The 24,649-nt window shown below is 39.3% G+C and overlaps 1 protein-coding gene across 2 annotated transcripts in view; it reads left to right on the forward strand.

Annotated features, from left to right (window-relative positions):
- The window catches only part of KIF13B (kinesin family member 13B), a 158,933-nt gene that overhangs the window by 64,859 nt on the left and 69,425 nt on the right, over positions 1 to 24,649 (forward strand). For both annotated transcript variants that reach the window (XM_081312970.1, XM_081312971.1), the window contains exons 10-16: positions 58 to 169; positions 8,005 to 8,217; positions 11,394 to 11,504; positions 13,274 to 13,408; positions 18,092 to 18,222; positions 19,413 to 19,499; positions 23,162 to 23,352. In XM_081312970.1, the coding sequence (XP_081169096.1) occupies positions 58 to 169; positions 8,005 to 8,217; positions 11,394 to 11,504; positions 13,274 to 13,408; positions 18,092 to 18,222; positions 19,413 to 19,499; positions 23,162 to 23,352 (980 nt within the window). The remainder of the gene's footprint in view (positions 1 to 57; positions 170 to 8,004; positions 8,218 to 11,393; positions 11,505 to 13,273; positions 13,409 to 18,091; positions 18,223 to 19,412; positions 19,500 to 23,161; positions 23,353 to 24,649) is intronic.

The raw sequence follows: 24,649 nt of genomic DNA on the forward strand, positions 1-24,649 counted from the left end.
TGTGTATATCTGATTCTAATCACCATATAATTACAGAATCTTTTTCTCCCAATGCAGGTCTCTCACAACTCTTGGGTTGGTCATTTCAGCCCTGGCAGATCAAGCTGCTGGAAAAAATAAGAACAAGTTTGTTCCTTATCGTGACTCAGTGCTCACTTGGCTACTCAAAGTAAGTGAGTCGTTATTCAGGAGATCAAGCAAGACAACATTCTCTGTTTCAGGTCTATTTGGAGGGGACACCTGCTGAAAATTAAAAAAAAATGCAGCTACTGATTTCAATAGAAAACCACAGTAGCTTTGTGAATTATTCTCATCAGGAAGCTCTCTTCTTTCCCCAGGAGTAGAATTTCCTAGCTTGGATCCCCTTAGCTGACTCCACACTCAGACTTGTTCCTAATCAATAGTGCACTCTCTTAATCAATTTACTGGCAGCTGCTTCCACAGTTTTTCTACCATAAAAGCTTTACCATGGCTAGCCCACTGGATAACATCAGAGATGTTGTTTTCAATAGTTAGCCATTTGATGTCCCTTGAATATGAGTGTGGATTGCAATAGACAAATCAGTTGTAGCTCAAGAGAAAGGGTTGAGGGAGGTCAATCTCCTGCAAAACGAAAGAGACACAGAACTGACTGCGCTGCAAAAAAACCCAAAAAAACACCTGGCTTGGTGTTTTCAGAAGAACGCAACTACTTTGGAAGAACTTCAAACAGGAACAAAATGCTGGCAGGAGTTCAGTGACACAATTTTATTGCTAAATTTTGTTTCTGCCTGTGGGCTAATGAAATATATTCATACAAATATTCAGAGATATTACACTTTATATATCCGAATCGATTAACGCCAATGAGGATTTTTAATTCAACACCTGGTTCTCCAAGCAAACACTTGCTCTTCTTGAACACTGTTGCCAGTGTTTATGGATATTATACTAATAAACTCAATGGATCCCCTACTGGTGACTTCTTATAAGCAATTCCTCAACTGGCAATTCAAACATGTAAAGCCTTTGAATATGCAGTTAATAGTTCCTTTTGGTTATTATGTCTAAATCCTATTGCTAGCCCTTCCCCTCTTGTGTAATGTTTGTCTTACCTCTGAAAAAGCCTGTTTCTATATTGGCTGGCAATGAACACCTTAAATTCCTCTTTCAATAATAACTGTAGTACAGATTGTTCTCGACTTATGACCACAACTGAGCCCAAACTTTCTGTTGCTAAGTGAAACACTTTTTAAGTGAATTTGTCCCATTTAATGACCTTTCTTGCCACAGCTGTTAAGTGAATCACTGCAGTTGTTAAGTTAGTAACATGGTTGTTAAGTGAATCTGGCTTCCCCATTGACTTTCTCCATAAAAAAGGTTAGAAAAGGGGATCCTGGAACACTGCAACTGTCATCCATAGGAGCCAGTTGCCAAGCATCCAAATTTCAATCATATGATCATGGGGACACTGCAACGGTTGTGTGAAAAGTGAACTGTTTTAAGTCGAGGACTACCTGTACTATATGTTTGTTCTTCTGCATCCTGAATTTGTCACCAATTTCATTTGGTGTGTGCTAGAATATGTGAAAGCTTTCTCTCACTGCTATTATCCAAATTTTGCAAGACAAATTGTCTTTTTTTCCCCTTTTAAAAAAATCCCAATTACCAAACGGTGGAAGTTTTAGGTCTTGATTACTTGCACCGGGCAAGGACCTGGATTAATTGTCACTGTGTGGGTCACTATATGAAATGGGCAGCTATACAAATGTGATGAAATAAAAAGGCTTTTGAGAGTTCTTCCAATTTGCAGATTGTTTAGCCTTCCTTTAAAATTTTAAACTTTATTAATATTATGCATTATTTTAATTGCTCTTTTCTGTGCCATCTATTGCTTAACATCAGGATGCTCATTTTTTGGGGGGGGACAGGGATCACACATTCCAAAAGTGACAGTTCCAGAACAAAAGAGTAAGTGGAAACAGAAGAAATTTTAAAAATAATTAAGTTTGGATTATATTATAGCAATTACATATCTATAATTAAGTACATGCAGGGCTTTTTTTCTCATAGAACGCTCAGAACGGTGTTCCGGAACCTTTTTTTTGCAAAAACAACCCAGCTCCCTTATTGGTTTTCCTAAGCCAATTGCAGGGCTAGCAATCATGGCTCTTTTTTATGACTCGTGGACTTCAACTCCCAGAAATCCTGAGCCAGCCATGCTGAGGGGAAAGGGAGAGGTTTCCAAGCTGAGCCATGCTGGCTCAGGAATTCTGGGAGTTGAAGTCCTTGAGTCATAAAAGAGCCTGCACTAGAGGAGGACATTAAAATTATTTACAGGATTACTTCTTTAGGAACTAAACTTTTAGAATGTAAAACAGCTAATTCAGAAAAGCCAACAGGAAAGAACCTCACATTTTTCATCTGCTTCTGTCTTTTGGAAGGTAAAATTAGATAACAAAATAATCTATTTCACCGCCCTGAGTCTCCTGAGAGAAGGGCGGTATATAAATTAAATTAATAATAATAATAATAATTTCTTATGTTAACATCTCTGCAATGAAATCAAAGGTAACAGGAAAGAAATGAGAAACATTTTTCTCAATGTAATATGTCTAATTTAGCTGATTCTAGAAAAAAAATAGTATCTTTTGTACACTCTGGAAAACTATTTTGAATTAAACAATTCTTAAGAATGAAATTCTTAATTTGGACTTTACTTTTACTGTTTGGACTGTTGTGTGTTTTGAAAAATAGATTATTTAGAATCTAGTTATGTTGCACTTCAGTCTTTAAATAATTAACCTAGTATATACATAACAATATATGATGTTTTCCCTGGTGAGCTTAACATCAATAACAACATTTATTAAAAAGGCTAAAATAATTTCTGGGGGTATTATCTGTATAGTAAAATTTTGGACAAGCAGTGATCATGTTACCTATGTGCATAAGCATAGTCAGTAGCATATGCCTTTTTAAAAATATCAAACATGCAAAGAAACAAAAATAAGTCCAAAATATCTGTATTACATCCAGAAATGCCAACTTTGCAACCAATATTTCTCATCCATAACTATGGCACCCTAAGGATACCTGCATACATGCAAATGTTTCTCTGGGATCAGTAACGCAACAGGGATTGCTTTTTCCTTCCAGTAACATATACCTAAAACCAGTTTATTGCATTTGGCAATTGTACTAAAAAAATCTCATTCATTTAATTTGAAATCAAGTGAAAAATTGATTTAAATTATTTTATTAAAACAAATTAATGGCAATTCTTTTATAAAAAGTTGCCTCAAACAAAATGAGTTTGACACGCCTGCTCTAGATAGTTGAATGCTCCAAAATAAATTCTAGACCAGGCCTGTAAATGCAGCCTACCAAGCACCCTTGGACAGAGCACAGACTTTTTTTTTAAAGTAATAAAATCACCACCACTGCCCTGAAAGTCATGTTGCCTAGTGTCTCCATGGCTTACCATGTCCACAAGCTCCAACACTGTAGATGCTCCTCTAGTCACCAAATCATTGATTAGCCCACCAGCATTCCTTTGCAGACCACAAAGATTTTTAATTTATCAGTGTGGGCCTTTCCTTTCTACAAGATAATAATAATAATAATTAATAATAATAATAATAATAATAATAATAATAATAATAATAATAATAATAATAATAATAAGAAGAAGAAGAAGAAGAAGAAGAAGAAGAAGAAGAAGAAGAAGAAGAAGAAGAAGAAGAAGAAGAAGAAGAAGAAGAAGAAGAAGAAGTTAGAAGGGACCTTGGAGGTCATCTAGTCCAACCCCCTGCTCAGGCAGGAAACCCTATATCATTTCAGACAAATGGCTGGCCAGTCTCTTCTTAAAAACTTCCAGTGTTGGAGCATTCACCACTTCTGAGGCAGGTTGTTCTACTGGTTAGTTGTTCTAACTGTCAGGAAATTTGTCCTTAGTTCTAGGTTGCTTCTCTCCTTGACTAGTTTCCATCTGTTGCTTCTTGTCCTGCTTTCAGGTGCTTTGCAGAATAGCTTGACTCCCTCTTCTTTGTGGCAGCCCCTGAGATATTGGAACACTGCTATCATGTCACCCCTCATCCTTCTCTTCATTAAACTACACATACCCAATTCCAGCAACCATTCCCTATGTTTTAGCCTCCAGTCCCCCAATCATCTTTGTTGCTCTTCTCTGTAATCTTTCTAGAGTCTTGACATCTTTTTTACATCGTGGTGACCAAAACTGGATGCAATATTCCAGGTGTGGCCTTACCAAGGCATTGTAAAGTGGTATTAGTACTTCACGTGGTCTTGATTCTATCCCTCTGTTAATGCAGCCTAGCACTGTGTTGACTTTTTTGGCAGCTGCAGCACACTGCTGGCTCATATTTAAGTGATTGTCCACTAGGACTCCGAGATCTCTCTCACAGTTACTACTGTTGAGCAAGGTACCACCTATACTATACCTGTGCATTTGATTTTTCTTGCCTAAATGTAGAAACTTACTTTTTTCACAATTGAATTTCATTTTGTTAGATAGTGCCCAGTGTTCGAGTCTGTCCAGATCCTCCTGTATCTTAAGCCTATCTTCTGGAGTATTGGCTATTCCTGCCAGCTTGGTGTTGTCTGCAAATTTGATGAATTCCCCATCTATCCCCTCATCCAAATCATTGATGAAGATGTTGAAGAGCTGCACAGACCTCTTCTAGATTTTCCTCTTGCCTTTCCGAGTTAACTCCTTGGTCTGTCATTGAGCAAGAATTGACTTTGTAGGGAAGCATATTATCATTTGATGTATATTTAACATATGTTCTACCTTTATTTACCAATTATATAATATTTGTATGCAATCCACATGGCGAGGTTTGGGGAAACTTACAATAGAAAAAATATATTTTTAAAATCATAAGATTAAAACATCGCCTGGCCCGCACCGCCTCCACTGCCCGCTTTGCGCAGCCCCGCCATATAGAGTGGGCTCTGCTGCTCCCACAGCACCAGCTGCGCCGGCTCCGGCCCCAGGGAGGGGAGCCCGCCGCCAACACCCTTCACACCTGTGACTGCAGCAGCACCGCCCCCCCACCCTCCGCCTCCTGCGCCCGCCAAGATGAGAGTTCCGGCACCTTTTTTTTAAGAAAAAAAGTACTGAGTACATGAATTATGTTAATATGATTATTTCTCATGTAGTTAATAATTGCTACCTCTGTTAGATTAAACTTTGCAATTTGATGGCAACATTTCGAGTGACAACTTTTGTGAAGCTAAGAGGTTGTGCCAACTGTACTTAACACTTGAGAACCCAAAACAGTGTTTTAAAATCCCCTTCTCCCCTTTCCTATAATCTATGTAGTCACTTACAGCCAACATCAACTTGATAGCATGTAACCAGTTACTCAATAAGACATTAAGTTTCTGAAAAAGTGAAATTTACTACTGAAGACTGATATTGTACCCAATCTATTAGGTTTTTCCTTCACCTAGACTTGGCTGCAGTAGAGTATTAGATAGATTAGACCTATTCTCAGGCTATGCCAGTTTCTGCTGCAAAAAGATATTTGGGACATCTCCCTCTCTCCATCTGCATATTTACAAAAGCCTTGCATTTCCTTAGAAAATTAAATTCTTATGCCTTTGACTTCTAAGGTCAAACTTCATCTACAGGGTAGAATGAGTGAAAAAAAGCCATTTAAAGGTAAGCAAGGGGCCATCTTCATTACCTGGAGCTTGGAATAAGCAAAAAGAAAGGGGAAAGAAAAGGCAGGTCATTGAATCAATGCCTGAAACCAGCGGTCTCCAAACTTGGCCCTTTTATGACTTGTGGACTTCAACTCCCAGAATTCCTCAGCTAGAGTTCCTGGCTGAGGAATTCTGGGAGTTGAAGTCCACAAGTCATAAAAGGGCCAAGTTTGAAGACCTCTGCCTGAAGCAATTATCTTTGCTTCTCACAACTTACAAAGGCATGTAATGCAGCAATCTCACTTAAGCAAAACCAGTTTGTCTTAATGTCTTTATACAAGACCTCTCATAATATTGTTAGCTGCCTTCAACTGAAACTAAAAGCAAGTTTCATATATCTCACTATGTGCTGGCATTTTATTGAGTTCTGACAGTTATTTGGATCTTTTCTTTGTAATGCTGTTGTTGCTCCTAAAAGTTCATATTTGTGACTTGGGAAGAATTAATTGTGGCTCCCAAAGAACTAATTCATTTTTTTTCAAAAGTGGGAGAAAGGTGATGAATTTGAAGTTAGTTATTTATAGAGCCTTGGAATAATAAGCTTGAATATCCTGTACAGCAGTGAAGGTTGCTTTAAACTCTTGAAAGGAGTTTCTCTTGATCTTAAAATAAATTTGATATTTTGTTTTGTGTATACTTGACAACTAAATTAAGGACTGTCTGCAGTTGTCTTGATGTTAGAAACATAACATAGGACATCCTGACAGTTAGAACAACTAACCAGTGGAACAACCTGCCTCCAGAAGCTGTGAATGCTCCAACACTGGAAGTTTTTAAGAAGAGAGCCATTTGGACAAATGGACAGCCATTTGTCCGAAATGGTATAGGGTTTCCTGCCTGAGCAGGGAGTTGATGACCTCCAAGGTCCCTTCCAACAACATCATCATCATCATCATCATCATCATCATCATCATCATCATCATCATCATTATTATTATTATTATTATTATTATTATTATTATTATCTCATAGGTTTGTTTTCTACCACTTTATTTGGGGCTGAAATCCACAAATTTGTCAACCTATTGCTGCTTGTCAAGGAGATAAATAAGATTCTCAGCTATGTGCCCTATTTGGAATGTATTACCATATTAAGAACTATAGAGTCTTCCTGGACAGTTTTCTACTTTTTTTCCTGGTATATGTTTTTTTCCAACATTTGAATTAGAAGGGTTTTTTTTTTCAACAGAAGGGGAAAGATTTTGATGAATTGTTTTGTAGCTACTTTGTCATATAAATTTTCAAGCCTTTTGCCTTTTTAAAAGATCTTTAATTTTTATACATATTGTCATTATTTTTTAATGAGAATCTTCATTTATGATTTATGCTGCTCTTGAATTTCCTTTCCCCAATGGATGAAACGTAGACAATATGTATCTCCGCCCCTCTCCAAGATATTTAACAGAAGAACCAAGTCTCTCCATATCCAGTTATGGATTTGCTGGAATGAGGAAGGAAGACAATATTTTCTTCTTTTAGTGATATAAATCTATTAAATAAGAAATAGATTCTTTTCTATACTTATTCTATGGAATTGTCTTGGCAGGAACAAAAGTCAAGCCACTTCACATCCTGCTTATTCCCTAATGTAAAATCTCTGAAAATATCACTTCACACTGTAAGATTGAAAAAAGCATATTATTGCTACTGCTGAAGATTGGATTTTGATTAGTATCTAGCCTTTTGTCTTACGGTTTAGAAAGTTATGCATTATAATAGGGTTATCTTCATTTATCTCCATCCTCAGGCAGGGAAAGGTGATGATTACTTGGCATAGATTTAAAGCTGAGTTTCCCACATCTGAAGCAAATGTGCAAGAAATTATACTGAACTTTAAAGTAGGGTAGTTATGAAAGCTTAAATTTACCACAATAATTAGGAATGTCTCAAAAAGATTTATGAATGATGCCCAGCAGCTATGCACTCCTATATTTTGTAGGCAACTTAAACCAGCCTTATACAACCTAATGATTTCTAGAGTCTGAGAACTGCTTGCTAGAACTGTTATCCAACAGAGGTAGGTTGTGCAGGGTGCCTGGTTGTGTGAGGCCAACATAAACTATATACATATCACTTACTGTCTGCATTTTGTAGAAATATCATCAGTAGATATTTTCTTTTCAGAGGGATCAAAGGTAAGTGGTATGGCAACTGCTTTGGTCAAAGTATAATCAGTCCCTTGTCATGGATAGGTTACTCCTTGTTAATCTTGGAGATGGATGGCTTTATAAATTTTTTAAATCAAGCAGTCAAAACTCCTCAAATTCTTATTCCCTGATTTCACATTCTCAGGACAGCCTTGGTGGCAACAGTAAGACTGCAATGGTTGCTACTGTCAGTCCAGCAGCAGATAATTACGATGAGACACTTTCTACCTTGAGATATGCAGACCGAGCCAAGAACATTGTGAACCATGCCGTGATCAATGAAGATCCCAATGCCCGAATCATCCGAGAACTGAGGGAGGAAGTAGAAAAACTCAGGGAACAGCTTACCAAAGCAGAGGTAAGTCTTGTTGTACAAAGGGCAACCAAAGGAATAATTCATTTAGTCAATCAGTAGATTATGTCCCTCTCTTCCATCCTTAAAGCACATTCCAATCCAATTTGCAAATAATGTAAGCTGACTTTGAATAATGAGGTTCCCTGTGTACTGAATATGTTTGCTAGTTTTTTAGATTTTGCAAATTGCAAAGAGAAGTGTGTGCTTTCTGCTAGGGCAAGGTTATAGATTGCCTATTTCCCTCTCTCAACTATTCCTCTGATCGTGCTATGCCTATTCACCAATAGAATGGCAGAACCTTGCTTCTCACACCACACAGATCAAGGTTCAGTAAGCAGCCAATTCTGAATCTGTGTGCAAGAGATTTTCTTCTTCTTCCAGGTTATACGTTCCGCAAATATTAAATAGTATCACCAAAATTCAGAAGCATAGCCATATTGCTGTATAAACCTTGCAGACAGACTTCCCAGAAACATGTGCCTGGCATTATGAAGCAGGCTCAGGTTGTTGGAACAAACGTATTTTATTTTTGTGTAAGTCTCTGACAGCCTGAAGAAGATACAGTTCTGAATCCATCATGAAGACAACTGAGGGATTTTATTCTAGGAAGCTAAGAAATGGAAGCTGAAAATAGAACTAGCTTAGTCTTCCATAGGAAGATTTTCTTATAGGAAAAAAAATGGATTGCTCAGTTAGTGGAGTATTGAAAAACAGATTTCTGGGAAAGAGAATTCTGATGGAGGAATGTAATGGCTGGCAATCTAAGATGGATCTAGATGGTTTGGATTATTGAAGGTAAAGAAGAAGCCTAAGAGATAGTGTTACACTAGTGAAGGATTGTTAGCCTGAGAGGAACTTGAAAATTCCTGAAATATTACAGGGCAAGTTCTTAGAAGCTTGCCAAACAGAAATGCAGGCTCGATTGTGCCCAGCACAATAAAGAGGAAGGGGCTCCAGAGGACCTTTTTTTACCCATTGCAGATGGTTTTGCAGAAGCTGGATTCCCAGAATCACTAGTCAACCTGAATATAACTTCAGAAACCCAACACATCTAGACCTCTTTAGTTTAGTTTAGTTTAGTTTTATTGTATTTGTATACCGCCCTTCTCCCGAAGGACTCAGGGCGGTGAACAGGGCATACATAAAAAATACAGGATACAAAAATTAAAAAAGAATTAAATAGTAGCCCAGCTAAAACAGTCGATAACAATATAAAAATCCCCATTAAAACCCCAACATATCCCCATCAGGCCAGGCCGGCTTGTTCAAATAGACGGGTCTTCAGACCGCGTCGGAAGGAACGAAGGTCAGGTGCCGTCCGGAGCTCGACCGGCAGCTGATTCCATAAAGCCGGAGCGCCCACAGAGAAGGCCCTCCCCCTGGGGGCCACCAGCCGACATTCTCTGACCAGAGGCACCCTGAGGAGGCCCTCTCTGTGGGAACGCACAGGGCGGAGGGAAGTTGACGCCGGCAGCAGGTGGTCCCCGAGGTACTCCGGGCTGGAGTTGGAGAAGGTTGGAGAAGACAGCACTTGCTTCCATCATACCATAGTTTCCATTTACTAGTTCCTAAAAAGCAAACAAACACATGTAGTCAAATAGAGAAAACAACACTCTTGTGAGATAAAGGAACTTGGAAGCAGGATGAAGCTAGAATTTCTTCTAATGGATTAGATGCAGAACAAAACAAGAATTCCTGACAGTGGAGGAATAGGTTACGCCCAAACTCTGCAGAACTCTGGTAGGTCAAGAGAAAAGATTTAGATGTGCTGTGGTTTCACATATATTGCAATAGAAATAGTAATCTAAAACTCAAGTTTTGGGCTCTGCTGACCTTGTGAGAATAAATAGGTTTGTAGCTGTGCAGGCTGGGTTTATTTTTCACTCAAACTTCACTTTTCTACTAACTCCCTGGCTGCCATGATCCTTCTGGATAAATTTTCTTCTTCGTGGAAAACAAGAATTTAGGATGACTTACACCAGTGAGGCTTCTCACGTACAGCCCTTTTGATCGTGGCATTATGGAGTTGCAGTTTGGCAAGGAGTGCTGTAGATCAAGGCAAATTTGGTAACATCTAAATCAGAAAGCTTTCCTGCCAGTGAATTATCTATTCTGTTTCCTGCCCAAAGCACCGCAGAGGTTTTTTTCCTTATCCCACTTTAATGCATTGCCTTCTGCAGTTTTAGAGCCCTCTGCAGGTATTATAATACCCATTTTGCAAATCAGATCTTCACCCAAAATTTGGAAGAACCTGAAATTCTAGCCCACATATTTCATAGTTATCCTTTCTGTAGTCACTATAATTCTGTTTCATTAGTTCTGAGGACATCTTCATTTGCTTTTTACAATTGAATTGGAACCCTAACATTACAAAACTTATTTCAGCTGCCATCACTTTACATAGGAAACTATTCCTTTAACTTTTAGGATTCTACTAATATGCTTTTTCCCTTTTTCATGTTTTATGTTTTTTTAGTTTTCTGTTATATTTGACTAGTCATCAATCCTAATAAAATTTATATACATGTATTCTTGCATATACATACTTGCTTATACATGCAAGATTTATGTATGTGCACATACCTGTACATCTACATGCACATACCTACATGCCTGATACTTGCCTTTATAGCAGTTTAATATTTAGTACAAAGTAAGCATTTTAGTTTTTTATTGACAAAACAGTTTTATAATCCCATTAATTAGTTTTAATACTTAGAATCCTTAGTGTTTTATAACCTGCATTTATAGCAATATAATTGAATTATTTCATTTACTTTAATTGATTTTAGAAAATATTTATGCTTTTAATTTAAGCCATGTAATCTGTTAGAATAATTGCATAAAATGCTGGTCAGTAACTGTAATAAATTTAAAAATAATACACAGTTGTTACACTTGGATTTCCTCTCAATCAGCATTGTAGTAAAATGCTGAGCTGGAAGTTCAAGATTTCTTTTTCCACCCGTATGCAGGTATCCTCTCCCAGTATTACACTCAATAAGGACATAGGTTTCCTGCATGTATTATTCATGGTAGCTACTTTTCAGTCACATAGATTGCAATGATAAGGTCACGAAGAATGCATGAAATCTTAATTTGATGAGCCTTCTAAGGAGAATTCTACATTGTGCTTTTTCTTTCTCACCTCCACTTCCCACCCACCCGTACCCGTTTAGGCTATGAAATCTCCAGAATTAAAAGAACGTTTGGAAGAGTCTGAAAAACTTATCCAGGAGATGACAGTAACCTGGGAAGAGAAACTCAGGAAGACAGAGGAAATTGCACAGGTCTGCATTTTTGTATTGAGTTTTGCTGGCACATAATTATCATTACTATCACCTTTTGAACAAATCCTTCATGAAAGCTCATGATACCTCTGGATAAGCAGCACAATTTATGATCCTATGAATGAGTTATTTTTTAATTCCTAGGATGGTCAATTCAAGGAGAGATTATTGTTGCAAAAGCAGTTATCTTCTTCTGCAACTAAATCAAACTTTGGACTGCCAAAATTAAACCATCTTCATGGCTTTGTCGTTGGCCAAAAATAAATCATTGTTGATACATGTTTCTGGCAGTAACTGACATACTAGCAAATGGGCTGGGTTCTGCGGCCTTCTACATTCACATAGCATCTGTTAAGGGTACCGATAGCCAGCCCTACTTGAAGTATTCCCTGAGAGGGCCTCCATGGGATCCAAAAATCAAATAAAAAATTAAAGGACCAAAGGAATAAAAAATACATCATAAGATCTTAGGAAATGTTGGTGTTCCCACTTAAAACCTTGTAAAGATTTGTTGAGAAAGCCAAACACTGTGAAAACATTGTGAAATTGAGCACTCGCCTGAAAATTGGGCCATTTAACATTTGTTTGTTGCACCACAATTCTAAAAAACTCTTGACATTATGTATGTGTAAAGCCACACCCTATTTCCACCAGTGATTCCTGCTAAGAACCATTTTTCTAAATAAGTTTCATGTTGGAATAAACCGGATAAGAACTAATACTTCGGAGCATAATCTTCATCCATACCTTTTTAGCTTATATACCCAAGGGACACGGTGGCTCAGTGGGTTAGGACGCTGACCTTGTCAATCAGAAGGTCGGCAGTTTGGCGGGTCGAATCCCGAGTGCCGCGTAACAGAGTGAGTGCCTGTTACTCGTCCCGGCTTCTGCCAACCTAGCAGTTCGAAAGCATGTAAAAATGCAAGTAGAAAAATAGGGACCACTACGGTGGGAAGGTAACAGCGTTCCGTGCACCTTTGGCGTCTAGTCATGCCAGCCACATGACCACGGAGACGTCCTTGGACAAGCACTGGCTCTTCGGCTTTGAAACGGAAATGAGCACCGGCCCCTAGAGTTGGAAGCAACTAGCACGCATGTGCGGGGGAACCTTTACCTTTACCTTTACCCAAGGCCCTGGTTTCTCAATTAATGGCCCTTGAGACTAAATTATACAGGAAGCTTGAACCTCTTTTCTCCTGTTCCCAGGATCACATACATATTTCCTTTTTTTTTTTTTACAGTGGCTACTACTTTTGTCCAAATTTTCTTGGGAAATGGTGTTTCATATGGCTAAATTTCAAATCATATCAGCAATACTTTTTCCTGGGGGCGGGGAGGTTGTTAGGCTATATGAGCACAGCCAAAGGCTGTAGTGGCAGGACAATAATGTTAACATCTCATTGAACTGGACAGGTCTGTGATTTCAGGATCATTTCTTTTTTATATTGCCGATGTTGTCTTAATTTGATGAGTTAAGTCTAAATGTTGGTATTCATTCCTTTCTTTTTCAGTGGTTTGGTAGTATAATTTCTGGGATTCTGGATGTGTGAAAAGGGATTGGAACCAAATATGGGCCAAGGGTTGCAGGTTTTTCATCCAAAATAAAATTTGCAGATCAGAAGAGCAGCTGTGGTTGTAGCCATTCAAAGAGCCAATCATTGACTATGCCTTTTGTTTTCTTTCTCTGTTATGTGCGGGGTGAAGAATAATCACACATTGTGGGAGAATATATAATTCTAGTTGTTTTTCTAATGGTAACTCTAAAATAGGAACGGCAGAAACAACTTGAAAGCCTTGGCATCTCTCTTCAGTCATCTGGGATCAAAGTGGGTGATAACAAGTGCTTTCTGGTGAATTTGAATGCTGACCCTGCACTCAATGAACTTTTGGTCTACTATTTAAAGGTGAGATACAAGAAAGTTGTGTGAGGTTGTTTTAAAATTGCTTAAGTGTAAGAAGCTCTTACAGAACTTGTTCCTGAATTCTCCTCTAAGATCCATTGGCTTTTGAAAAGAGTCACATAAAAACTATTTCAAAGTTCACTCTGGATTTGATCATTTTTCTTATGGATCAAGACAGATTTGTTGGGCAAAAGCGGATTTTGTGATATTTCATATCTGTCAAACTGGGTTCTTCAGGATACAAAGCTATTTATTCAGTGTCAGTGTACTCAAACCCAAGATTTTATTGTTAATTATGAACTGCTTTCAACAGATACTAGGATATGTGTCATTCTTTTTTATATTATGAAAAACAGATGATTTGTATCAATCATGATTTGATGTGTGCAGTTCCAAATCAGATTCCCCATAAATATATTTTCAAAACCATCATCAATTTGTGGATATAATCTGATTGGAGAAAATACATACTTCAATACTTAGCGCTTAAAACGCTATACAATATTTCTCAGCAGCTTTATACAATAAGTCATTCTTATTGCTCCCCTTGAGGTTGGCTGCCATGGAATTGAAACAGATTTCCCAGTTCTTGCTTTCTAGCCAGCTGCAAGCCATGATTATGAGGGAACTTGATTTGCACAATCATGGCTTGCATTACCACACATATAATGCCAAGTCATAATGCAATAGCAGAAGCATCAGGCAGGGAATGCAACTTTATGGAGCTAGCTCCTAAATGGATAGGCTGCCATTTAAAGCAAGCCAATAAAATGGTATTATATATTGCAGACCTTTCTGCGAGTTGTGGAACGAATGGTTCTTTTTCTTATTATTTATTATTTATTATTTATTAATTTAATTTATATACCGCCCTTCTCCCGGAGGACTCAGGGCGGTGAACAGGGCAATACATAAAAACTAGATACAAAAATTAAAAATTATTAAAACGTGATTAAACAATGCCCATAATAAATTAATACAGATTAAAAATAGAAGTTCATTTATAAAAATCCCACCCCGTCCCATCAGGCCAGGCCAGCTTGTTTAAAGAGATGGGTTTTAAGATCGCGCCGGAAGGAGCAGAGATCGGGCGCCATCCGGAGCTCGACCGGAAGATGGTTCCATAAATCCGGTGCACCCACAGAGAACGCCCTCCCCCTGGGGGCCACCAGTCGGCATTCTTTGACCGGTGGCACCCTGAGGAGGCCCTCTCTGTGGGAGCGTACTGGGCGGAGGGAAGTTGACGCCGGCTGCAGGTGCTCCCCAAGGTATTCCGGACCCATGCCATGAAGGGCTTTGTAGGTCATTACTAACACCTTGAACCTCACCCGGAAGACAACTGGTAGCCAATGCAGCTCACGGAGCAAAGGTGTGACATGGGAGTATCGGGAAACTCCCAATACAACTCTCGCGGCTGCATTCTGTACCAGTTGGAGCCTCCGAGTGGTCTTCAAGGGTAGTCCCATGTAGAGAGCGTTGCAGTAATCAAGACGAGAGGCCACGAGCGCATGAGTGACCGTACGTAAGGCATCCCGGTCTAGATAGGGCCGCAACTGGCGCACCAGGCGAACCTGGGCGAAGGCCCCCCTAGTCACAGCTACTATATGGTCTTCTAAGGAGAGCTGTGAATCTAGGAGGACTCCCAAGTTGCGAGCCCTATCCACAGGAGGTAATAACTCACCCCCCATAGTGAGGGGTGGGATATCCTGAATATCCCGAGATGCCGGGATATATAATATTGTTTAGATATGTCAAAGCTGCTTATAAACTTATTCAGACCTGTGAAATTATTTTAAATGCTGCCTCTTTAAGGAGAACCAGTAATCCTATTTATATTGGGCTAGCACCCTGAAGAATGTAAGGATGGGGGTTGGGGAAATCTTTAGTCATCACTGTTCCCTTGAAGCAACAAAAGATCTGACTGAATAGCTTCAGAGAATTTCAAGGCAGTGTAGGTGTCTAGCTTTGTCAGCTGGCACTCCCCCCTCCCAACTAGTTCCTGATGCCATATCTGTTTCTTTGCTACTCAGCATGAAGGCCTTCAAAGAATGTCTTGGCAACAAAATACATGCAGGGGTGACCTTAGCTATCTGAAAAATATTAAGATTTCATTTTAGTACACAAAGCACCCTAATTATTAAGTATTAGTACCCTAATACTGGTATCTTAGAATTCAGAAAGGGAAGGAGGGAGGAAATTAGCACAATCATTTCAGCTCCTTTTGTATTACGTTTAGACTCCTTCTTTAGGAATCTAGAATAATGACTTCTTTATTAATATATGCTAGAGTTAAGAGTGCTGATCAAATTTATAATAGGATATTACCTCAAGTTCACTACAATATGAAGGCTCTCCTAGTGTCAGTCCTCCTGGATGAAGCAGACAGGAAAAATGTCAGCAATAAAGGAGAATTGCTGAGCTAATTCTCCTTTATTTTAACGCTAAATTAACATAATTTTGGAAGTCTGAAAGTACAAATTTCTCAGTCTCTTTTTACAACAGGATCAATTAGAGACTTCCTAAGTCTCTTTCTCTGACAGCTAATTCTACTATATTGTAAGACTATATTAACATAATTTCACAAATCTGAAAGTACAAACAACCCACCATCTCTTTTTACAGCCTGATCAGTTAGGGTGGGTCCTTTCTACATTTCTTTTTTGTGACCCTTAAGCAACTGAAGTATCTTTTCCCTTCCTCCCTTGTGGTCATTCTCACATTACATCCTTTCTGATATCATTTGCATTTTGTTAAAGCTTTGCCTCTTTTTCTGGAAAAAAAAATAGTTGAGATCTTACTGTCTGAGTAAGCCTTGTTTAAATGGATTTAGAGAAATAGTTCTGTGCATTAATTCAGCACAGAACTCAGTATCTTCTTAGTTCATAGGGAATATATATCTTTTAATCAAACCTACTTTTAGTTCTTACATTTCTAGAGACACTTGAGAGAATAGCTTCATAGTGCCCATTTCTTTTGCCCTTTAGCATGGTTATTGTGGTTCATAGCCTCTCAATTCAGATATATTGTTCAAGCTTATAATGAGCCACATGCCAGATTGTCTGAGGGAAGAATCTGTTCCAAGTGTCAAACTATAAAGAAATAAAAATGACAATGAAGCCCAAATCCATAAAAAGTTATCATTCCAAACAGCTGCAGCGAGTATTGTTATTCAGCATTCAACAGGGAGGCTGCATCTGGAGGGCCTCAATTTCCCTGCCTCCACTCTGATTTCCCCTCTTACAATTCAGTCTTTTTATTATGGTCTTCAATGGGACCATTGTTGTGTTCCCCGCTTTCAGAAATGGAGAAGGTAGCATCCATAAAGGATGCTTTGATTACTCAGAATGATGCTTCCCTGCAGCCACAAAATAAAACGAGATCCACTTGATATCTTGGTGCTAAGTGTTCAGGCAACCAAGCAGCACTTTCTGATCTGAAGAAACCATTTCCAACTAATTCACCTTCAGTCAGATGCTCGAATTCAAAAATAGAAAGATGGTTGTTGATCAATCCCAGAGGTAAGGGATGCTGCAAACCAGGAGAGTCCTTGGTAACCTTGATAACTTTTAAGACTTGTGGACTTGCAACTCCTAGAATCATGGCCGGCTGGGGAATTCTGGGAATTTAAGTCTAGAGGTCTTAAAGTTGCCAAGGTTGGAAACCTCTGTTGTAAACTATAGCTTTGCAATTCTAAAGCACCCAGGTTTCCAGGCTTATTTGGCTATGGCTTTCTTATTCTGAGGATTTATGATGAATGTAATTAAATGTAATTGAGTTTTTACTATGATGTTTATTTGTTTTGCTGTAAGCTGCTTTGGGAAGTTAAAAAAAAGGTCACAGAATTTTAAGAAACAATGACGCATGCTTCTTTTTCCTTTCAGCATTCAGACTACTGTCCTAGAAAGACAGGTGAAGATCAGTAATATTAGTAAAGTTAATGGCAAGAACAGTATAATTTCCATTATAATTTCCCTGTAAACCGCCCTGAGTCCTCAGGGAATAGGGCGGTATATAAATATAACTAAATAAATAAATAAAAAATAAATTATAGTATAGCCAGCATCTTCTTGGATGACTGACTAGCTGGATATATTGTTCTTTATCAGAATTGTGCCCTAATTTAAAAATAATACAGGGGAGAAGAAAGGAAAGCTAGTTTAATAAGAAGTTTGATTTGTTGGTGTTTTTTTTCTCTTATCCTCTCATTGTTTCCCCCATTTATTTCCTGCCATCATACTTCCCCCCCTTTTTTGCTGTTGTTAAACAAACAATATACAAAAGTGGATGCACTGCATGAAAGCAAATACAAACAAAGTGCAATCCTGGATTATTTCCATTTCAACTGGTTGGATAATATCTGTAACTCTTGAGGACTAGAAGCTGAGCTTGTTCTTTCCTTCTACTTCAGTACTCTTCACAGTTCATTTTTTTCTGTGTTGTGATTTTTTATACAGTAAGTGTAAGGGGAAGCAATGACTGAGTGCACACTTGATGCTAAGTTGTGCTGCAATCCGTTTAGTTTTGCTTTATTGTGATGTGAAACCAGCCATAACTTTACAGATTACAGTTTGCTAGAGCCCTTTCAGATAGCTGGACTAGATGAAGTGAGAGTGGTCAGTTTCATACGTGGCAAGTAATATGAATTTCTGTTGGATTTCAGTGGACCTGATCTTGAATCTTTTGCAGGAGCACACACTCATTGGATCTGATAATTCCCAAGATATACAGCTCTGTGGATTGGGGATTCTTCCTGAACACTGTATAATAGATATCACTGGGGACGGACAAGTCATGTTGACACCTCAGAAGAACACCAGGTAACTGAGTACCGTATTATGTTTATAGAGGCAAGAATTTTGCTCTTATATCAGGATTAGGGACGCGGTGGCTCAGTGGGTTAGGACGCTGAGCTTGTCGATCGGAAGGTCGGCAGTTTGGCGGGTCGAATCCCGAGTGCCGCGTAGCAGAGTGAGCGCCTGTTACTCGTCCCAGCTTCTGCCAACCTAGCAGTTCGAAAGCACGTAAAAATGCAAGTAGAAAAATAGGGACCACTACGGTGGGAAGGTAACAGCGTTCCGTGCGCCTTTGGCGTCTAGTCATGCCGGCCACATGACCACGGAGATGTCCTCGGACAAGCGCTGGCTCTTCGGCTATGAAACGGAGATGAGCACCGGCCCCTAGAGTCGGAAACGACTAGCACACATGTGCGGGGGAACCTTTACCTTTACCTTTATCAGGATTAAATGAAGCATGGAAGAAGCTCCACAATTGGATTTTGGAACCTTTCTAGCTAAATGAAAGGACCCACCTTTCCCCCTTGTTGCTTGCTTTTTTCATTCCAATACTTTTCCAGTAGAGTAAATGCATGCACATAATTGGAATAAATAATAGGGCCAAAACTGTGGGCTTCCTTGGCTCAGAATGTTTATGTATTCAGTAAAGTGAGAGGGAAAACTCCTTGAACATCCCTGCCCCCTGCTGCATTGACCAGAAGCCCTGAAACAAGCAACATGCCTAGGAAAGGGCTGCAGTTTTCAGCTATGGAAAGCAAAGAGGCACAGGAAATTGCTCAGATCAGTTGTTGCTCCCTCTCCTAAATTTTCATGCTCTGTTCCCTGGTGGCATGTACCTGGTGGGTGCAAAAGAGGTTTGTTTGGGATGGTTTTTAAACAGCAGATATTACAAAGAGACAAGTAGAACTGGAAAAAACGACTACCTCTTTCAAGCAGGAAGAAGATTCTACCAAAAGATTTTCCTTCTCCAGTTATAGAAGCACTGATATGTATCTTCCTTGCAAAAGGGAAAAGAAAGTATTCAGATGTGTTGGGTTATCTTCAATTTATTTTGTCATGCAACGTCTCTGCTTTGCTGCTCCGCCTCAAAGGAGGGGGATCATCACAAGTTCTTCGCATTATGTTTTTCTTAATCATTGCCATGTGGCATTAAGGACAGGCCAAATTCTTGATGTGGGAATGACTATATTTACTATTTTTTTCCTCCAACACAGGACGTTTGTGAATGGTACAGCTGTTGTAGGTCCCACACAACTGCACCACGGTGACAGAATTTTGTGGGGGAACAACCACTTTTTCCGGTAAGTTGCTGATTCATTTCGTTTTCTTCTTTAATCGGTACAGCTTTGAGACGTACGAGTTGGATTGCCTTTGACACCATTTAATATCTGAAAGCTGGCTGTGGAGGCTCAACTCTACAATATGCATCTGCTGGTCTTGTCCTGTGCTAAAAGTCAAGATAATTTAGCCTTCTTCAACCAGGCAACTGTCAGATATTTTGGAATTACAAGTCCCAAAATTCCTCCCGCCAGCAAGATTAGTGGCTATGCTAGCTGGGAATTTAGAATTTCAGAAATTGTAAACAGTTTTTCTTTGTTTCTTTGATGTCGTGGTTATAATTTTACTGTAAAATGTTAAACCTTATACAGTGGCTGAACTATTTTAAAAATTGTTATAGTGTTGCTATACCACCTGGGACCCTTGGGTCATTGTTTCAGAGATATTTCCTTAACTACGACTAACATGCCCCTGCGTACCCTCCCTGTCCCCTTGCTATGACTCCCTTGCACCCTTGTATACTTCTTCACAGTCCTGCACACTCCACCGAGCTGTGCAACCTGCCTCCCCCACAAAGCACCTCTCACACACTTCCCTGACCCCTGTGGTGCCTCTTGCAAACCCCTATACACCCTCCCCAACCCAGGCCTCTCATGCACCTCTTGTGTACTCCCCCTCGCACACTCTCCCCAATCCCACATGGCACGTCTTGCACATCCTATGCACTGTCCCTCACCTACATCTACTCCTTTGCATCCCCACAACTCTTTCCATCTCTCTCCCGCCTGGCAGCAATCACTGCCAACCTGGGACTTTCAAATTCCTGCTGGATTCTAAATTGACTTTCCTTGTGGGAAACTGGCAGGGAATATTGGAAATGATTATCTCATGGCTGCGGTTGACTGTGGCAGTGCAGCAGCACTGAATTGGCCATAACTTTGTCAAGTTTCAATCCCATGGGAGAAATGATTCCCAGAGTTTGGAGTCATTCTCAGCCCATTTCAGATATGTTCATTCAAAAAAAAATGTTGTCCTATGATGCACTGTTTTTGCCCACTTGAAAATTACAAATGGGCAAAAGGAGAGTTTTAGTAATATATGGAAGATGTGCAGGAGGGGAAATGCAGGCAAAAGAGGGCTCAATCTTTTATCATTTGTGGCGGACCACCTTAGGATCATCTCAATATTTTAAGGCAATTTGCCTAAAATTATAAGGAAAGTAGGTTTACACATTTTCTTTAAAGACTACACACTTTTCTTTATGGCAATGTATTGCAATCTCAGCAACTTTAGGATGTGTGGATTTCAACTCCCAGAATTTCCAAGGAAGCATGCTGGTAGGGGAACTCTCAAACTGCACAGACCTTAAAGCTGCTGAGGTTGAGAAACACTGCTTTACGCTTGAGGGTTGGGTTTGGGGCTTTTCTGGATGTTTAGATGTTTTAGACATTTCAAGTGAAAATAAATTCCAGCATTCAGGAGGAATGATCTGTCACTCTTAATAGCTGTTCCGGCTGCTCTCTTTTCTGTGTCTCTGTTATGCACATTTCAGGGCTGAGATAATATGTGATAAGAATGTAAGAAGAGCCTTTAGATCATTTTTTTTCTGCATCCCTGGCTGAAATCACTTGACTTCTGGAAGTACCCAAATACAGCAAGGAAGAAAGTGGAAATCTTCTGCATTTATTTTATTTATATTTCCTAATTCTTAACTGCCTGTCTCCCCCAGGTGTCTAGGAGAACTGGCGCCAGCCAGTTTTCTGCACCCACTTCTCCGTGCCCACCACCACAGCCGACCCACCACTATTTATTCTTGGTGGGCCCTCTGGTGGCTCTCCTCCCCTAGCAATGGTCCACCAGAGCTCCTGCCTTGTTGTCTTGTCCCAGGCGATTCACTGAGGGACACTTGTCCCTGGGCAATTTGCTGTGGGGGACAATTAAATGCGCCTCCTGGTCGCCGAGTGGGGCAGGCAGAGGCCGTGGATGCTGGGCCAGGAGGCAGGAGACAGTTGCTATGTGGGGCAACTAGCTGTGCAACAGCTCCAGCCAAGGGCCCTCATCAAGGCTAGTAGCCACTGGTAACTTGAACCTCCACAGGTTTGGAAAATCCCCCTTTAAAACAACCTAAATAAGCTTAGTTACAGATGAAAGCCTGAAAATAATAATAATTTTCTTCAGTGTGATTTTATTCCATTTTGGATTTAATTTAATTTAATTTATTAATATTTCTATACCGCCCTTCTCCCGAAGGACTCAGGGCGGTGTACAGGGCAAGAATAAAACACAGAAATTTACAAAAAATAAAAGATAATTAAATACATGCCCGATTAAAAATACAGTTGATACATGGTAAAAAAAAACCCAATAAAATAGTAAAAAACCCCACCAATCCCCCCTCAGGCCAGGCCGGCTTGCTCGAACAAGTATGTTTTCAGATCGCGGCGAAAGGAGCGAAGATCGGGCGCCGTCCGGAGCTCAACCGGTAACTGGTTCCATAGCTCCGGGGCGCCCACAGAGAAGGATCTCCCAGAGAAGGATGTTGAAGTGAAATTATATTCATCTAAAAGTACAATTATCTGGATGTTTTCAGTATGATATATAAAAAGCAACTTAAAAAGCCGATAGAAAAGAAATCCCAGGTGTTGGACAACATGCTCCTTCAAACGGAAAATGTAATGAACAAGGCTCCGCAAACTTCTTGTCCCAAGTCTTGGATGAAGAGGAGACTTTTTAAAAGACTTCTAGAATGTCATCAGGGTATGAGCTATATGGATCTCCAGGGAGACATTATTCCAGAGAGCAGATATGCAGTAGATATTGGGTCACAATATCACTATTTGATTGAAGGGACTCAAAGTATACCAACTTGTGAACAAGATAGACAAGCTTACTGGATAGGGAGAAACCATGGGGTGTAGGCTGCTGCTTTTCAGATAACTTGGCCCAATGCCCTGAAAAGCTTATATAGGTGATAAACAGTATACTGGCAACCAGTTCAATTCACAAAACACTGGTTTCACATGACATATCAGGGCATGCCCAACACTTCCTGTATCACATCTGGGTCAGCTATAGTTTCTGGGTGGTCTTCAAGAATAGCTCCTTGTAGAACACATTACAATAGTCCAATATAATCCTTAGAATATTTCAAACTGTTAGTAATTGCCCAAGATTTTTTTTTTAATTTGGAAATTCCAAACATCACTTGTTTGGCATTAATTAAATTAAAATAGAATACAGCAAAGGGCCCAAATGCAAAAAGAGGTTTAACTCCAAAGACCTAACCAAAATAAATAGTTATCTAGAAGTAACTTAACATCTGAACAAAATATTATATTGGTATCCCCTTTCCCACAAATTAATTCAGACATGGGTTTTGCTACACCAACCTTTTTGAAATATACATAAGCTATGACAAAAGCTTAGTGGAGCCTTGGCAAGGAATTTAGCCATGTTCACTTACAGATATCCTCCAGGTGTGTTAGAATTGCCCAACAATTGGTGAAAGCTGACCTTCAGGACCTCTGTATCTCATTAATAGCAGCCATAATCTCTTATGTCTTAGTGTAATGGATACTGTTATCTTCTCTCATTGACAAGGCATCTTCTGCATTTGTTTTTCAAAATCAAATAAAACCAGTTTTCAAAGGTTGGTGTTTGTTAGCATTTTTCTTTTCTGCTTAAGGTTGAATTTGCCAAAAAAGAAAAAGAAAATAGAAACAGAGGATGAAGACAAAGATAGTTCAATGAAAGGAAGCAACAGCTCTGAACAGCTGGATTTAGATGGAGACAGCTCCAGCGAGGTATCCAGTGAGATCAGCTTTAACTATGAATATGCCCAGATGGAAGTAACTATGAAAGCTCTTGGAGGAAATGGTAAGGAATGTGGATGCATTGTTTCCACTGTATGGTATGCCATTTTGCAAGTGGTTGCAATTCAAGGTTATGATTGTGAGATACATTGTAACTGGAACAAGAATTTTAACACAGTACTACCCTCAATAGCTTACTGGGGACAATTGTTCTGCTTTGATTTGTCTGCAAAATATAAAAGCAATGGTGGTGCAGTGGTTAAAATGCAGTATTGCAGGCTAACCCTGCCCACTGCCAGGAGTTCAATCCTGAGCGTTTCAACGTTGACTCAGCCTTCTATCTTTCCAAGGTCGGTAAAATGAGGACCCAGATTTGTTGGTGGCAATAGGTTAACTCTGTAAACCACTTAGAGAGGGCTGTAAAGTAGTGTATTTGTCTAAGTGCTGTTGTTATTGCTTTATGCAATGAACTTTTGTGATAGCAAGTTATCATGGAAGATAAGCATTGGGGGCCAAAGCATTCTGTGAAAACCACATCGATGCCACCTGCCTAATGATATCATTGTGCATACGACACAAAAAATTATACAATTTGGGCCATTTATGATTGTGATACAATTTCCAGGTATTATATCAGGTATGTATAAACTAGGTAGTGAGAGGCTATATATGAGTGTAGCTTTGGTTTGTTTTATAACACTTGAAAACCTACGAATCTATAATTAAAACTTTATATTATCAAGGAAGATTAGCATTATAAGACAGTTGAGGTAGAAACATAATCATAAAGATAGTAGCCCACAACTGGTTACATTTGAAAATATCCTGGCCATCTTTAAAATATTGCCTGAAGAGAGAAGGATAACATGCAGTCTTAATAGCTTTTTATACTGATTCCATTGATCCTCCTAGTACAGCTAATTCTGTAGCCTAGATGCTGCAACTCAGTCTGCGTATAAGCCTAATATGAATGGGTCAAAATATTTTGCAAGATTTTAGTGAGGATAATTTGTTCATACCCCCACCCCCAAGTGTATTGTCCAACCCAAGGTATTAGACAAAGATCAAATATTGAATTGATTTGAAAGCTCTGTCATACAAAAGAGGAATATGCAGTATTAAATTGCATATAATCTTTTCTATCTGTTGCTACACGGGCCTCAATTGTCCCCATCTCTAATGAACTAAGCTGCATGTAACTGGTAAGGGGCAAGTATAGTATTAAACAAAGATGTGCTTTTTTTACTAATTTGGCCTGTCATCCTACATTTTTGTAGTTTAACAAACCCATATTTAGGTATTGATTCACTGAGCCTACCTGAATATCTTTTTCCATTTGACCGGAAAATTAAGAATGATTA

Source organism: Vipera berus (assembly GCF_964194415.1).
Source record: "Vipera berus genome assembly, chromosome: 1".
NCBI lineage: Eukaryota > Metazoa > Chordata > Lepidosauria > Squamata > Viperidae > Vipera > Vipera berus.